Source organism: Erythrolamprus reginae, chromosome 8 (genome assembly GCF_031021105.1).
Source record: "Erythrolamprus reginae isolate rEryReg1 chromosome 8, rEryReg1.hap1, whole genome shotgun sequence".
Lineage (NCBI taxonomy): Eukaryota > Metazoa > Chordata > Lepidosauria > Squamata > Dipsadidae > Erythrolamprus > Erythrolamprus reginae.
This window is the reverse complement of record NC_091957.1, coordinates 10,952,323-10,967,992: the sequence shown is the minus strand read 5'-3', so window position 1 is coordinate 10,967,992 and position 15,670 is coordinate 10,952,323. Positions and strand designations below refer to the sequence as shown.

Sequence of the window (15,670 nt, the reverse complement as noted above, 5' to 3'; positions counted from 1 at the left end):
GGCGCGGGAGAGAAAGAAGGAAGGAAGGAAGGAAGGAAGGAGGGAGGAAAGGAGGGAGGGTCACTCCAATTCCACCACCAGGCAGCTGAGTGACTTCTGGGCTTTTACTCCAAGGCAGAAAGATCTCCACCTTCTTCCCAAACTCCTCCTCCTCCTTGTCAAGAGCCTTTGCATCTGCCTACTCTGGGCTGTGGTTGCAAGAGCCCCGAGGGGGCAGTTTTTGTGCCAGCGCAGGGCAAAATAACCTTTCGGCCAGAAGTGGCTAATTACCGGACAATCCCAGGAAGCTACTGTTGAGCACAGGAGCTGGACTGGAAGACCTCCAAGGTCCCTCCCTGCTCGGATTCGGACCCGGATTCAAGTCCTGAGTCTTAAAGGGTCTCTCCAGGTGCCCAGTCCTTTCTCTCCCACATATTTTATAGAAACATGGAAGATTGACGGCTGAAAAAGACTTCCTGGTCCATCTAGTCTGCCCTTATACTATTTCTTGTATTTTACCTTAGGATGGATATATGTTTATCCCAGGCATGTTTAAATTCAGTGACTGTGGATTTACCAACCACGTCTGCTGGAAGTTTGTTCCAAGCATCTACTACTCTTTTGGCAAAATAACATTTTCTCACGTTACTTCTAATCTTTCCCCCAACTAACCTCAGACTGTGTCCCCTTGTTCTTGTGTTCATTTTCCTATTAAAAACACTTCCCTCCTGAACCTTATTTAACCCTTTCACATATTTAAATGTTTCGATCATGTCCCCCCTTTCTCTTCTGTCCTCCAGATTATACAGATGGAGTTCATGAAGTCTTTCCTGGTAGGTTTTATGCTTAAGACCTTCCACCATTTTTGTAGCCCGTCTTTGGACCCGTTCAATTTTATCCATATATTTTTGTAGGTGAGATTTTTGTTAGTTTATTTATTTGTTTGTTTTTTTAAGTATGTATTGGTGGCATACAAAGATAGAATAACACTTATATATATGATACTAGTAAAAGAGAAACATTAGGACAGGGGATGGAAGGCACTCTAGTGCACTTATGCACACCCGTTACCAGTGTTCCCTCTAATTTTTTTGGGGGGGGGGGTGGAAAAGTATAGTGTCTGAGCGGCAGTCCCTTCGGGACTGGGCGGCACAGAAATATTAATTAATTAATTAAACAAATAAATAAATAAATGAAAAAATAAAATAAAATAAAACAAAACAAACAAACAAACAAAAAACCCACCCTGTTTTGCCCCAGAGAATTTCAAAATAAAATACTGTACTGTGTGTCTATAACAGTGAGCTCATAATAGGGCAACTCTATCAATATCAAAATGCCACTTAAATAGTTGAGCTAGTTTCAAACTAGATTTTGATTTTCTTTCTCTCTTCCTTACTCCCATTCTTTTTCTTTCTCTTTTCCTTCCTCTCTTTTTTCTATCTGTTTCTCTCTCTTCCTCTCTTCCTCTCTCTCTCCTTCCCTCTCACTCTTTCCCTCTCGGCTTCTGGGCAGGTTTGGAAAACTCTGAGTTGATGATGATTTTTAAGTGAGCGATTGCTCACTGCTCAGCTTAGAGGGAACTATGCCCCTTACTGACTTCTTAGGAATCGGGAGAGGTCAACAGTGGATAATCTAAGGGTAAAGTTTTGGGGGTTAGGTGATGATACTACAGAGTCCGGTAGTGAGTTCCAGGCATCAACTACTTGGTTGCTAAAGTCGTATTTCCTGCACTTGAGTTTGGAGCGGTCTACTTTGAGTTTGGATCTATTGTGTGCTCGTGTGTTGTTGTGGTTGAAGCTGAAATAGTCGTTGACGGGAAGGACGTTGTAGCAGATGATTTTACGGGCTACGCTTAGGTCGTGTTTAAGGCGACGTAGTTCTAAGCTAGGATTGTGTGTCTAGTTGCATAGGGTATTGTGGTTAGCTCTGGCCCAGCTCCTGCCCCAAGGACTGTGGATGTGGGGGAGACATCCACATGCTGCAGGCCTGTTTTGCCCCCGGTGGAATCTGCTGACTTAGGCTCCTCTGACCAAGAAGACATGAGTGACAGGGAGGAGGAGAGTGGGGCAGACAGCTCAGAAGGAGGGCAATTATCTAGCTCCTCCTTGGATTCAGAACAAGAGTTAATGATACAGTCACACATGCGGAGAGCGATGCATAGGCAGCAACAACTGAGAGATTATTATCAAAGAAAATGAGGCCACCTGTGGTTGGGTGGGGCTATGGTCATTAGTGAGGCTGCTATAAAGAGCAGCGTGTGGGTTTGGCCATTGTGGAGGATTATCTGATCGTTGTGTTTCGTGCCTGCCTTGCTGACTTCGACCTTGGTGTGTTGCTTTTCCCCCGCTTTGAAATTAAACCAGAGCAAAGGGTGCTTCACTTTGTGAAAGAAGAAGGACTGTGAATTGCCTCACAGCTGCAAGCTAAGTATCTCAGAACTGATAAGGGACTTGTACAAATTACCAGTTTGTTTGGAGACGAGTGCTCTTTGCTATACAAAAAGAGGTCTTAGTTTAAGTGAATTTTCCTTATAAAGAACATTGTTTTGAATTTTCAAACGTGTGTGTGTCTTAAATTTGTATCTGACTTTTTGGGAGGATTCTGCCAGAGAGCTCGACAGAACAATAGGGTATTCTGTTGGGAGTAATGGGGTAATCCTATGTGGTCCTCCTCCCTCCCATCCTGGGTCTTGGCCAGGAGTTAAGTAGTCAAATGCTTTTGTGGTTTGCACTTTAGACCACAGGTCGCCAACCTTTGGTCCATGGACTACTGGGGGTCTGCCAAAAAATTTGGGTGGTCCATGGAGAAATCTTGGGCCCTGGGCCATATATGGCTGGTTTCAATTAATCCAATCCAGGAAGGAGAAAGTGAGAAAATATGAGAAAAGCCGTCCAGCCTGTCATTTAATATTATTAAAATTAGCCACTTGAAATAAATTCTTAGATAGACTGAACTACTGGGAATTTGAAATGTGATTCAGGCAATATTATTAGTTGAAGATAAGAGATGATATCAGTTGTGGCCAGCGATGAGCTGTCAAAATTTTTACTGTCACACTGTGGGCGTGGCTTATTTTGTGGGCGTGGCTTGATGGTCATGTGACCGGGTAGGAGCGGCTTACCAACCAAGATAAGTTTTCGAATAGGTGCTAAATGAATCCTTTTTAAATCGATGAAGTCCCATTATTTGAATAGCCACAAAAAGGACAAATGATAAACAGCATGATTGGTTGAGGAGTACGGTCACATTTCAAGGTTTTGTCCTGAACCCACAGAGTTCAGTATGATAACAGATTAGGCAAGTAGCTCAATTTTCTTTTTATTGCTATAAAAGTTCAGTTCTAGATAAGGATTAAAGTGATTAAAGCGTTTATGGGCAAAAACATACTATTTAATTATTTCCTATTTTAAAAGGAACTAAGGGACTATTAAGTATTCAATAAATAATGCAAAATCTTACTACCCCACTGCTTCCCCGCCCCATAGGGACAGCAGCCCATTACTGGTTGGGGCCCGTCTGCATCCCGCACAGCTTGTCACGGACCCCGAGAATCGAGAGATGGTTGTGGGTTGGTACCCTAGGCTCATGTACCTGGCACCCAAGTCGGATAGCGAGGAGGTTGGAGAGGATGTGGGGTCAGAGGCTAAAAGCCAACCAGGACCCTCTGCACTTCCCGAGGTGCACATGAGTGATTCAGGAGAAGAGGAAGAGCCCCTTCTTAATGTTGGGGTGCGCAGGGTTGTTAGAAGGCAAGAGTGGCTATGCAAGAGGAGGTCTCTGCGTGAATAGATCTCTAGAACAATCGACCACGCCTTTTGGCTATTTAATTTTTGTTAAATTGATTTTTAAAAAACACCGTATTATTTCAATGATGAATTTTGAACTGAGGAGTTGGGATCATTATCTCCTGCCAACACTGTTAACGAGAGCTGTGTGATCAAAGAAAATATCGGTGAGTTTTGGTCCCTGTTATGGGACTCTAATTAGCAGCTGGCACCAAACAAGACTTGTTTTCTGTTTCTTCCCTTCTGGTCTTGAGTTGTCTCCTTGCTTCTCTGGATTGTTATGGTTTCCCGCAGGGTGTGTCGGGGTGTGTTTCCCGGGTTGTCTTTGGAGGCAGTAGGAGCTGTTGCGCGTTGGCAAGAGAAAGCTTTAATTTTGCCAATATGGCTCCTCTTATCATTTCCCCTTTTCCGCTTTAAAATATTTTCCTTGTCTAAGGATCTTTTTTCCCTTCCCCACTCCCACTCTCTCTGTGTCTGTCTCTCTCTTTCAATCTCTGTCTCCCCCTCCCTCCTTCTCTCTTTCTCTTTCTTCCCCCCTCTCTCTCCCCTCCCCTCCCTCTCTCTTTCTCTCTCTCTTTCTCGCCCTCTTTCTCCTCCCCCTCTCCCCCTCCCTCCCTCTTTCTATCTCTCCCTCTCCCCTCTTTCTCTCTTTCTCCTTCTCTCCCTTTCTCCCTCTCTCCCCCTCCCTCCCTCTCCTTCTCTTTCTCCCTCTCTTTCTCCTCCCTCCCGCTTCCTTTCTCTCTTTCCCCCTCCCTCTATCCTCCCTTTCTCTCCTTCTCTCCTTTTCTCTTTCTCCCTATCTCCCCCTCCCTTCCTCTCTTTCTCTCTTTCTCCCTCTCTTTCTCCTCCCTCCCTCTTCCTTTTATCTTTCCCTTTCCCTCTATCCTCCCTTTCTCTCCTTCTCTCCCTTCCTCTCTCTCTTTCTACCTCTCTCTCCCCCTCCCTCCCTCTCTCTTTCTCCCTCTTCCTCTCTCTCTCCTTTCCCTTTCTCTCTCGCTCTTTCTCCCTCTCTCTTTCTCCCTCTTTCTCTCTCTCCCCCCTCCCTTCCTCTCTGTCCCCCTCCCAACTCTCTTTCTCTCTCTCCTTCCCTCTCTCTCTCTCCCCCCCTCCCTCCCTCCTTCCCACTCTCTCTTTGCATTATTTATAACCAGCAGTAAATTCCAAGGATGAATAATGGAAGCACATTTAGCAAACGAATGAGGCCGCAGGGCTTCTGCTGGGGCTAAATAAAAGATTTTGAAAGATTAACATCTCCCAAATGGCATGCACCAACTGGATGGCCTCCAGATGGGTTGGGACTACAGTTCCCAGGGTTCCCACCCAGCAGCTGTTAATGCTGGCGCACCTGGAGAGCAGCTTCAGGAGGAGGGTTGGGTCCAGAACCATTGCTTTAAACCACCTGGATGGGCTGTGAAATATGGTTTGTTCCTCTGAAGCCCTTTTAGGAGGGGAAAACCAGATTGGGGTCCCGGAGTTGAAAAGGGCTACAAATTTGAAATTTGAAAATCTTTTTGTCCACTTGTCCTAGGATGATCCCCGAGTCTCGAAAAATACCCATCGGTTGCCTCTTCGCATAATCTGACTACGTGACTCAGCTTCTGTCAGCTCCAGCAAAGAGCTTTTTTTCTGCAAAGTTTTAAAATTTCAAAATATTATTTTTACAATCTTTTCAAATCAAATTGAGTTTAAGCACTTAGCATAGCTTCCTTCTTCTTCTTCTTCTTCTTCTTCTTCTTCTTCTTCTTCTTCTTCTTCTTCTTCTTCCTCCTCCTCCTCCTCCTCTTCCTCTTCCTCTTCTTCTTCCTCCTCCTCCTCCTCTTCCTCTTCTTCCTCTTCTTCCTCTTCTTCTTCTTCCTCCTCCTCCTCTTCTTCTTCTTCCTCCTCCTCCTCTTCTTCTTCCTCCTCCTCCTCCTCCTCCTCTTCTTCTTCTTCTTCTTCCTCCTTCTCCTTCTTAGCATATCTTCCTCCTCTTCTTTTTCCTTCTTCTTCCTTCTTCTTTTTCTCCTCCACCACCCTTTCCTCCTCCTCCTCCTTGTTCCTCCTCCTCCGCCTAATCTCCACGTCAACATTTCTCTTGTCATTTTTTTGCCAGTTGCTTATCATGTCCTTTTAAAAGAGAGTGAGTTTAAAAAAAACAAAAACAAAATCCTTGCTTATTTTGGAAAGGGCTAAACCATTAACCGTTTATTGGACTATTTTATTCGATCATGTGCATCTCCTTAAATTTGGTGGTGGGGTTTTGGGGGGGCCAGCTTGGAGAAATAGATAAGGTTGCTTCTTGGGCAGCAAGAGCAAGCATTTATTAAAGCATTATGTAGGAAAAGGGCTCCTAGGAGTATTTATTTTTAAGGTGGAGAGCAATTTGCAAGGAAGTGGGTGTTTAGTTAACTCAACCCAAAGTCATTCTTTCTTGAATTATCAGGAATTCAAACTATTTCTGATAACACCTGGGGCTGTAGTAAAAGTTTATACATCTTACTAGCCTTCTTCGTTTCTGTTCTGTCTGGGTCCCCCCAGATGCCAACACCAACTAAAAAGAGTAGCCAGACACACTTGTAAAAAGCAAAGGCAGTTTATATATTTGAAAGCAAACACAGGTAACAAAAACTGTTCTTACAGACAGGAACGTTATGAAGCTTCACAGAGGTTTCACGATGGCCAGGCAATAAAACAGGATTCTTGCTGGCAAAAACAACACTGGAGGTAATAAAACCCACGCCTCCCCCAAGTCTTCAGCCTTCGAAGCCACAAGCCAGGATCAGAGACGCCAAGAATCGAAGCAAGGTCACAGGACTCCCAATAGATAACTCTCCACAATACAGTAAGGGCGGGCCTGCCTTTTCAACCCTGCTGAGGAGAACCACACCCAAACCCAGCTGTTACCAATTCAGGGATGGAAATACCTTTCTAATTGGCCCCTTCTTTGGGCTGCCCGTCTCTGCCTCATATCTATGATAGCCTGGGCGTCTTCATCTAATGAATCCAGGCTACTCGCTGGGGAGAGCCCCCCCCCAGGGGTCTCAGGCTGCTCTCCCTCCTCCTCTTCCTCTTCTGCCTGGTCCTCCCCCTCCTGTTCATCGTCCTCCCCCTCTGAGCATGGATCCGGCAGAGTTCCAGCCGTTCCCTGAGGAGCCTCAGGCTGAATCACAACAGTTCCCTTCCTCCTTAGTTTCCTTTCCTTTCCTTCCTTTCCTCCCTTCCCTTCCCTTCATTCATTTATTTCCCTTCCCCTTCTTTTCCTTTCCTTCCTCTTCCCTTCCTTTTTCTTCTCTTTCTCCTTCACTCCCTTTAATGTATCCTTCCCTTTTTCCTTTTCTTTCTCTCTCCTCCCCTTTCCTTTTTACCCCAGGAGAAAAAGAAACACAAGTGGAACAACTCCAAAATGACCACTCTCATGGGACAAAAGAGATAGCAACGGCTGTGTAACCCTTTGCAATAAGGGCAATATTTCCTCTTTTATGCAACATAAAAAGACTTTGGGCAGACTTCAAACAGTCCCTAAACTTTGAATTTTGAACCGTCACTAAACGAACTGTTAAGTCAAGCGCTACATGTGTTTCTTTACATTTAGGAGCGATGGTAGTGCAGTGGTTAGAGGGAGGTACTGCAGGCTACTTCTGCTGCCTGCCGGCTGCCTGCGATTTCGCAGTTCGATTATTATTATTATTATTATTATTATTATTATTATTATTATTATTAATTAGATTTGTATGCCGCTCCTCTCCGAAGACTCGTAGCGGCTCACAACAAGAAAACAGTACTAATCCAATAGTTAAAAACAATTTAAAACCCCTTAATATAAAAACAGTCATACATCTTAGACAAACCATACATAAAACGGAAACGGCCCAGGGGAATCAATTTCCCCATGCCTGACAGCAGAGCTGGGTTTTAAGGAGTTTGCGAAAGGCAAGGAGGGTGGGGGCAATCCTAATCTCCGGGGGGAGTTGATTTCAGAGAGCCAGGGCCGCCACAGAGAAGGCTCTTTCCCTGGGCCCCGCCAGATGACATTGTTTCATCGACGGGACCCGGAGAAGGCCAACTCTGTGGGACCTAATCAGTCGCTGGGATTCGTGCGGCAGAAGGGAGTCAAGGTTATCCCAAGGCAGGTAAAATGAAGACTCAAATTGTTGGGGGCAAGAGGTTGACACCGTAAACCACATAGAGAGGACTGTAAAACCACTGTGAAGCGGTATTTAAGGGCTATTGCTATTGGTCGGCCTGTCTGTCTGTCTGCCCATCCGTCCGTCCATCCATCCATCTATCCATTTCTTATTCCAATCCTGCAGTGATGTTTAAGGTAACCAGGATGGAGATCTGTTATGCGGAAGTGGGATTTTAAAATTCAGCCTACAATTAATCATTCTGTGTAACTCAATTCTGTTTGGACAGGTGGAAAAACAAAACAACGAAGGTTCACCGTTCACCCCCCAAGCCCCCGAGATGATATTTCATCTCAAACTCTCATTGCAAGATACCAAATGAAAGAATTCAACATGGTTGAGTGGAGTTTGTGATGTTATTTATTTCAGCAAATTCAGAGGTTGAGAGCATTGGGGTTTTGTCTGATGATGTCAAAAGCAGACAGGTGGGATTAACCTGTGTCAGAAACAGACGGGACGGTTGCATGGATTTGAACTTTAGAGAGAAGGAACTTGGGAACTTTAATATAACTTTATTTATTTATTTATTTATTATTTGGATTTGTATGCCGCCCCTCTCCGAAGACTCGGGGCGGCTCACAACAAGTGAAAAACAATCCAATACATAATCCAATTAATTAAAATATTAAAAGTTTAAAAAAAACCCTATACTAACATACACACACACAAGCATACCATGTATAAATTCAGCGGCCCCAGGGGGAGATGTTTAGTTTCCCCATGCCTGACGGCAAAGGTGGGTTTTGAGAAGTTTACGGAAGGCAGGAAGAGTAGGGGCAGTTCTGATCTCCGGGGGGAGTTGGTTCCAGAGAGTCGGTGCCGCCACAGAGAAGGCTCTCCCCCTGGGGCCCGCCAACCAACATTGTTTAGTTGATGGGACCTGGAGGAGGCCCACTCTGTGGGACCTAATCGGTCGCTGGGATTCGTGCGGCAGAAGGCGGTCTCGGAGATATTCTGGTCCGATGCCATGAAGGGCTTTAAAGGTCATAACCAACACTTTGAATTGTGACCGGAAATTGATCGGCAGCCAATGCAGACTGCGGAGTGATGGTGAAACATGGGCATACCTAGGTAGGCCCATGACTGCTCTCGCAGCTGCATTCTGCACGATCTGAAGTTTCCGAACACTTTTCAAAGGTAGCCCCATGTAGAGAGCATTACAGTAGTCGAACCTCGAGGTGATGAGGGCATGAGTGACTGTGAGCAATGAGTCCCGGTCCAGATAGGGCCGCAACTGGTGCACCAGGCGAACCTGGGCAAACGCCCCCCTCGCCACAGCTGAGAGATGTTTTTCTAATGTGAGCTGTGGATCGAGGAGGACGCCCAAGTTGCGGACCCTCTCTGAGGGGGTCAATAATTCCCCCCCCAGGGTAATGGACGGACAGATGGGATTGTCCTTGGGAGGCAAAACCCACAGCCACTCCGTCTTATCCGGGTTGAGTTTGAGTCTGTTGACACCCATCCAGGCCCCAACAGCCTCCAGGCACCGGCACATCACTTCCACTGCTTCGTTGACTTCGTTGAACTTGGGAACTTCTTTAACAGAACTTGGGAATTTTAATAGACCTTGGGAATTTTAATAGAACCTGGGAACTTCTTTAATAGAACTTTGGAACCTTAATAGAACTTGGGAATTTCTTTAACAGAACTTGGGAACTTTAATAGAACTTTGGAACTTTAACAGAACTTGGGAACTTCTTAAATAGACCTTGGGAACTTTAATAGAACTCGGGAACTTTGAGAAAACTTGGGAACTTTAATAGAACTTGGGAACTTCTTTAATAGAACTCGGGAAGTTTAATAGAAGGAACTTGGGAAATTTAGGCTGTCTTCTAAGAGGGACTGTTCTTTAAAAGAAAACCAAACTGAAAATTTATCTAACTCTGCTTGTGCCACCATTTGGCGGTTTGAGAAGGAGGGCGCCCAGAGAATCCCTATGGTTTCTTTCTTGCATTCTCTGACGCCTGTTTGCAGAAAGATAACATGCCTCGGATGAGAGCCCTTCGGAAGAGGAAATCCTGGGGCCGGGAATTATGCGGGCTAGTTCTCAGCTAGTTCCCACACGGTTTATTCTCACAGCTGGTCCTGTTTTGCATGCTGTCCTGGTTCGAAGCAGGAAAAGTATTAAAGTATTAAATTAAAGTATTACAAAGTATTAAGAAGGGTTAGAGGGACGGGGTCTGCTTTGAACGCCAGTTTCCTTGCCTGCTTTGCGTTTGTGGGTTCTGGATTTTGAACTTGAAACTACAGTACTAGTATACATACGAGGGTTATCTGGAAAGGAAGGTTACAAGGCACGTAGCTCCTGCAGGGAATGTTCGCGGGGGAAGTCGGTGTTATTGTCGTGTAGCGGGAAGCCAGCAGAAGAGAAGGAGCAGCGTCCGGGGTCAATAGATCATCGGCTAGCATTGTGATGAAGATTTAGAGATGAGCATCCTCATTCTGTTTCCCTCCAAGTGCGAAGTGCAAAATGGGTACGGAATTCCAATTTCAAAAGGACGGAAATTTGTGTATGTCTGTTAGTATATGGGGGTCTTTTTTTAAATCTTTAAATATTTTAAACTTGTCACATTATTTATGATTTGTTCTATGTGTTGTGAGCCGCCCCGAGTCTTCGGAGAGGGGCGGCATACAAATCTAAGTAATAAATAAATAAATAAATAAATAAATAAATAAATAAATAAATAAATAAATAAATAAATAAATAAAGACAGAAATGGACAGCTGTCTGTTGTGACTGATGATGTGGTACAGAAAATGGACCCCTTTTGTCACCTGCTGTCTTGACATTACATCCTCTCCATAAACTGAAATGATTTTGGGATGAATCGCAGCAGTGTTTTTATTGATTGATTGATTTTGTCCAATACACAATGAGGGTTTTAGTGGGTATACACGTAGTAAAATACATAATGAAAGTTATAGAGCAGCAGTCCCCAAACTACGGCCCGCGGGCCATTTAACCAGGCCCTTACTTTCTCCCCTTTAGGGAGAGGATCTGTGGCTGCTCTGCCATAGAGCAGCAGCAGTTTCTCTCCCTAAAGGTGGCAAAGAAAGGGGCCAATTGCAGGCCCGCTTTCCTCCCTGCCTCTTGCCTCTCCACCTCCTCCTCGCTCAGTAGCCGACCGCGGTGAGTGGACAGGAGATTTGGGAGCTTATTATATCGATCGGTAAAATCTTGTGTGTGCTGTCGCGGGCTGGTTAAAAGACCTCAGCGGGCCACATCCGGCCCGCGGGCCATAGTTTGGGGGCCGCTGGTATACAGTCTCCTGCTGAAGCAGGGAAGGCAACCTCCAAGGTCCCTTCCAGCTCTACTCTGACTGCTCGGGGTCTCAAATTTCTATAAGTTGATGCATCACTGGTATTTAATCCCAGATAAGCTGCCATGAATTTGTAGAAGGTATTTCTTTCAAATGTGTATTGGAAATGGAAAGGGGCAGTTGTGAGTGGTCCACATCTGGCTCGGTGGGTCAGATTTTGAGGATCAGGAGACAGAGCAATACTGGCATCGCAGGCCAGTGTTCTCGCCGTCTGAGTCTGAGAGTGAAGGGGAATTGGAGACTGGGGAACCACCAGAGACTGTAGAACACCGTTAGGGTATTGTTTGAGTCAGAGGACGATGGGGACTTTGAGGACCCTTAGATGCGAGGGTCAGAAGGATGAGAGCCAGGCATGAATATCTCTCTAGAAGGAGGTCTACGCATCGATTAGATCTATGGGGCATTTAGCCACACCTTGTCAGTATATATAGGACAGGCTGATAGGAGGTATGGCAAGCAACGTTCATCATGAAGACGGTGCCTTAGGAGACTGCTTCCGATTCCATGGATTTTGATTCCTGCTTTTACAGAAGCTGGTTAAGCCCTGAACAGTGAATGAAGTGAAAAATGCCAGAGACACCTCATTGGGGAAGATTTTTGCCTCTAGCTGGCGTGCATCCCGGACTGTTATCTGTGCTCTTTGGAAGGGAACATCGTCAGCCTGAAATGCCTGAGAATTCACTTATTTCTTGCTGGACTTTGTGTTAAGCTTGTTGTGCTTGTTTTTTATATATTGGGGTTTCTTTTTTTTGGACTTTTTAACCTAAAACTGTAATTTAGATTGCTAAATATTAGATTTGTTACTATGTAGTGTTTTTTTACCATTGTTGTGAGCCGCCCCGAGTCTGCGGAGAGGGGCGGCATATAAATCCAATAAATCTAATCTAATCTAATACTACTTTTGCTTTGATCAATGTTCCAAGCATGTGTGGGTTTGCTTTTTAATATTTGTTCTGTCCAGACAGAACAGGGGCGTTTTAGCATTTATGGTGGACATGCGACCAAGCAAAGAAATGTTGGAGTAGGATTCACAGCCTAATATAGAAGAGTCTCAAAGTGAATATAAAAATAAAATCAGACTTTTGAGTTTAATGGAAAGACTTAGAAAAAAAAAATATGGGGGACACGGTGGCTTAGTGGCTAAGAAGCTGAGCTTGTTGATCAAAAAATTGGCAGTTCGGCGGTTCGAATCCCTAGCGCTGCTTAACAGAGTGGGCTCCTGTTACTTGTCCCGGCTTCTGCCAACCTAGCAGTTCAAAAGCACATCAAAAATGCAAGTAGAGAATTAGGGACCATCTTAGGTGGGAAGGTATCAATCTTGTGCACCTTTGGCGTTTAGTCATGCCGCTACATGACCACAGAGAATGTCTTCAGATAGCGCTCTCTCTTTGGCTTTGAAATGGAGATGAACACCGCCCCCTAGAGTCGGGAACAAGGGAACCCTTAAAGTAAATGTTGATAGCAGAAAGACTACTTTACCAGAATACCTCCAGGACCGCCTTCTGCCCCATTAATCCCAGCGACCGGTTAGGTCCCACAGAGTTGGCCTTCTCTGGGTCCCGTCGACTAAACAATGTCGTTTGGCGGGACCCAGAAGAGCCTTCTCTGTGGCGGCCCCGACCCTCTGGAACCAGCTCCTCCCAGAGATTAGAACTGCCCCCACCCTCCTTGCCTTTCGTAAAGTTCTTAAGACCCATCTCTGCCGTCAGGCATGGGGGAACTGACACATCTCCGCCGGGCCTATACAGTTTATACATGGAATGTTTTTGTGTGTGTTTGCTTTTAATAATGGGGTTTTTAGTGTTTTTTAAATTATTAGATTTGTTTTTACATTGTTCTTGTTATTGTTGTGAGCCGCCCCGAGTCTACGGAGAGGGGCGGCATACAAATCTAATAAATAATAATAATAATAATAATAATAATAATAATAATAATAATAATACTTTAGAGGTGGGGCAGGCATGGGGTGAACCAAAGGAAAGGGACAGAGGAAGGGCAGAACAGATACCACCCCCCAAATTCCACCCCTTGGCACTCTCCCTTCCTGGGGCGCTTTGCTAGGGGTGCTAAGGGCTTCCCCCTCTCTCCGGTTCTCCACCACACATCACCATCCCCAATCAGGTTTTGGAAGGGAATGACATTCGAGCCCTGGATCAATGGATCCATCACGAAATGGGATGATTAAATGGAGCCTTGCCAATGGTTTTAGACTTGTGAATTTGGATTGGCGAGGAGGAGGATCGATGTATGAAGGAGGCAAGTGGGTTTTCTTCCTAGCCGCCTTTAAATGCAATTCACATTTGTCAGGAAAAAAAAGTGTTAATTTAAATCCAGGAGGCTCAGCTGAGACAGCCTATTATTATGTCATACCGTGTTTCCCCGAAAGTAAGACAGTGTCTTACTTTCTTTTTACCCCCAAAAGCCCCACTACGTCTTACTTTCGGGGTATGTCTTACATTGGAAAAAAATTGAAAGGGTCGCGTTCCCGAAGGCATCTCCCCAGAGTCCAGAAGGGCAGCCGCGGGATAGGAGCCTCGTGAGCCCTTTTCCAAGTTCAACCTTAGGGCTCCAAGCGGCGTGCACGCGTGGAGCCACAGACACGTGTCGGGGAAGCATGTGTCTGGAGGGGAGGAGCCGCTCTGCGCAGTTGGGCAGCCCCACCTGCCTGCCGGAAAGGAGGCGGGCGAAGGAGGGCGCAGCTCCGGCCGCTCGCCTCGGAGCTGGTCGGCCTCGCTGGCCGCTTGCAGCCGAGCCTCGGCAGGACTCGGTTGCTGGGACGAGCGCCTTCGCTGCAAGCCGCCGCCCGCTCGGCTCGCTTCGGACCAGCGCCGTCCTTCGCTTTGCCAAGCTGGGGAAGAGGCGGTGGCGCTGCGGCGAGGCGAAGGGCACGCGGGGAGCTTGGAAGCGACGTCATCGGGCTCCCCCCCCCGGCAATACCCCCGTGTTTCCCCGAAAGTAAGACATATGTCTTACTTTCGGGGTACGGCTTATATTAGCCGACCCCCCTGAAACCCCCGATACATCTTACAATCGGGGGTGTCTTACTATCGGGGAAACAGGGTAGTTACATAACACAGTTACATTATTATGTCGTTTGTGCAAAGGGTTTGGGTTGTTTTTGTTTTGTTAAAGCATTAAAAGCACACCCACAAATAGAAAAAATGAAGATATTTCAAGAGGTGGGGAAAAAAAACTTTTTTATCATAAGTATATTTTCACGTTTTTAAAAAAAGGCACAGGTCAATTTAAATCTTTCAAAACTTTTGAAGGCAAAAGTGATGGTCTCACACATAAATATTAAGAATCGTAAAAAGTTGACTCTCTTGTTTCGTTGATTCCTTGCACAGAAACAAAGAACAGTACGCGACAAAAGCACAGAGCCGTTTTACATTCTGCAAAGCAAAATGGGTTCTCTAATTCAGTCGAGGAAAAAAAAATGAAAGCCTGCTCCAGGATTGAAATCACTTGGTAAACAGCGTAAAAGTTAAGATTTTTTTCCTGAACATTCTGCAATTTCGGCCGCGCGCCCAGTTGGGAGAAAAACTGATTAGATTAATATTTAACCAACAGAATAATCGTTGCTTTACAGAAAAGAAAATATATGTGGCTTGGTAAATGCAAACCCTAGTAACTCTTACAAAATAAACCTAAGGGGAAGACTTAAGAACAGTGCCATTGAATCAGGATATTTAACACACATCTCTCTTAAAACTGGGGTTCCAAATATGTCATCATACTGTGTTGTGCATCAAAATACAGTAGAAGTTGGGGAAAGAAATTATTTTGTTTCTTACATAGCACGCATTTGGTTTGAGGAAGAAAATTGCACACAAGTGCTAGCCAGCAAGTAAACTTCCCATACGGCTTCGGTACCCTACCACATGATCTTGGAAACTTGAGGAATCGGGAAAGAAAGCGATTTCCCCAAAAACGTGAATGCAAAACATTTCAGAAAAGATTATTTTTAAAAAATTGACTGAAAATCACGCAGGGTACTGTGAACGATGGGAGCTGGGTTTAAGGCACTAGGAGACTTGGCAAGCGGCGGCTTAGATCCCCCTCTCCCTGCGCAAAGTCAGAGCTGGATTCCGAGAGAGGCAGATTCCTGAATCAGATTATGGCTTTGTAAATTGGTTAGGGGACCCTCCCTCTCTCCCTCCCTCCCTCCCACCCAGCCTGGTGCAAGGAATGATGGAGGAGGGATAGACAGATAGCACCAGGAAGTGGCTTAAAAAGGAGACTGGGGACGAATGGGGGAACTGGACAAGATGCTGTCTCCGAAGACGTTGGCGTATGAAGATTTAAGGAACGCCACGTAGTTCTGCATGCTGCGGTTGGTGCTCTCGGACTGCTCCAAGCGATCTTTCAAGTCCTGGAGGCGGCTTTGGTACCGGCGTTCTCCCTGCGCGAGGAAGGAAAA

At 45.5% G+C, this 15,670-nt stretch overlaps 1 protein-coding gene across 15 annotated transcripts in view; it reads right to left on the bottom strand.

Moving 5' to 3' along the window:
- Window positions 1–14,430: 14,430 nt before the first annotated feature.
- Window positions 14,431–15,670, bottom strand: part of ODF2 (outer dense fiber of sperm tails 2) — a 46,116-nt gene continuing 44,876 nt past the window's right edge. For all 15 annotated transcript variants that reach the window (XR_011559692.1, XM_070758788.1, XM_070758778.1 and 12 more), the window contains one exon: window positions 14,431–15,652. Coding sequence is in view for 14 of the 15 variants with exons in the window: in XM_070758788.1 (XP_070614889.1) it covers window positions 15,479–15,652 (174 nt within the window). In the remaining variant the exon portion in view is untranslated. The remainder of the gene's footprint in view (window positions 15,653–15,670) is intronic.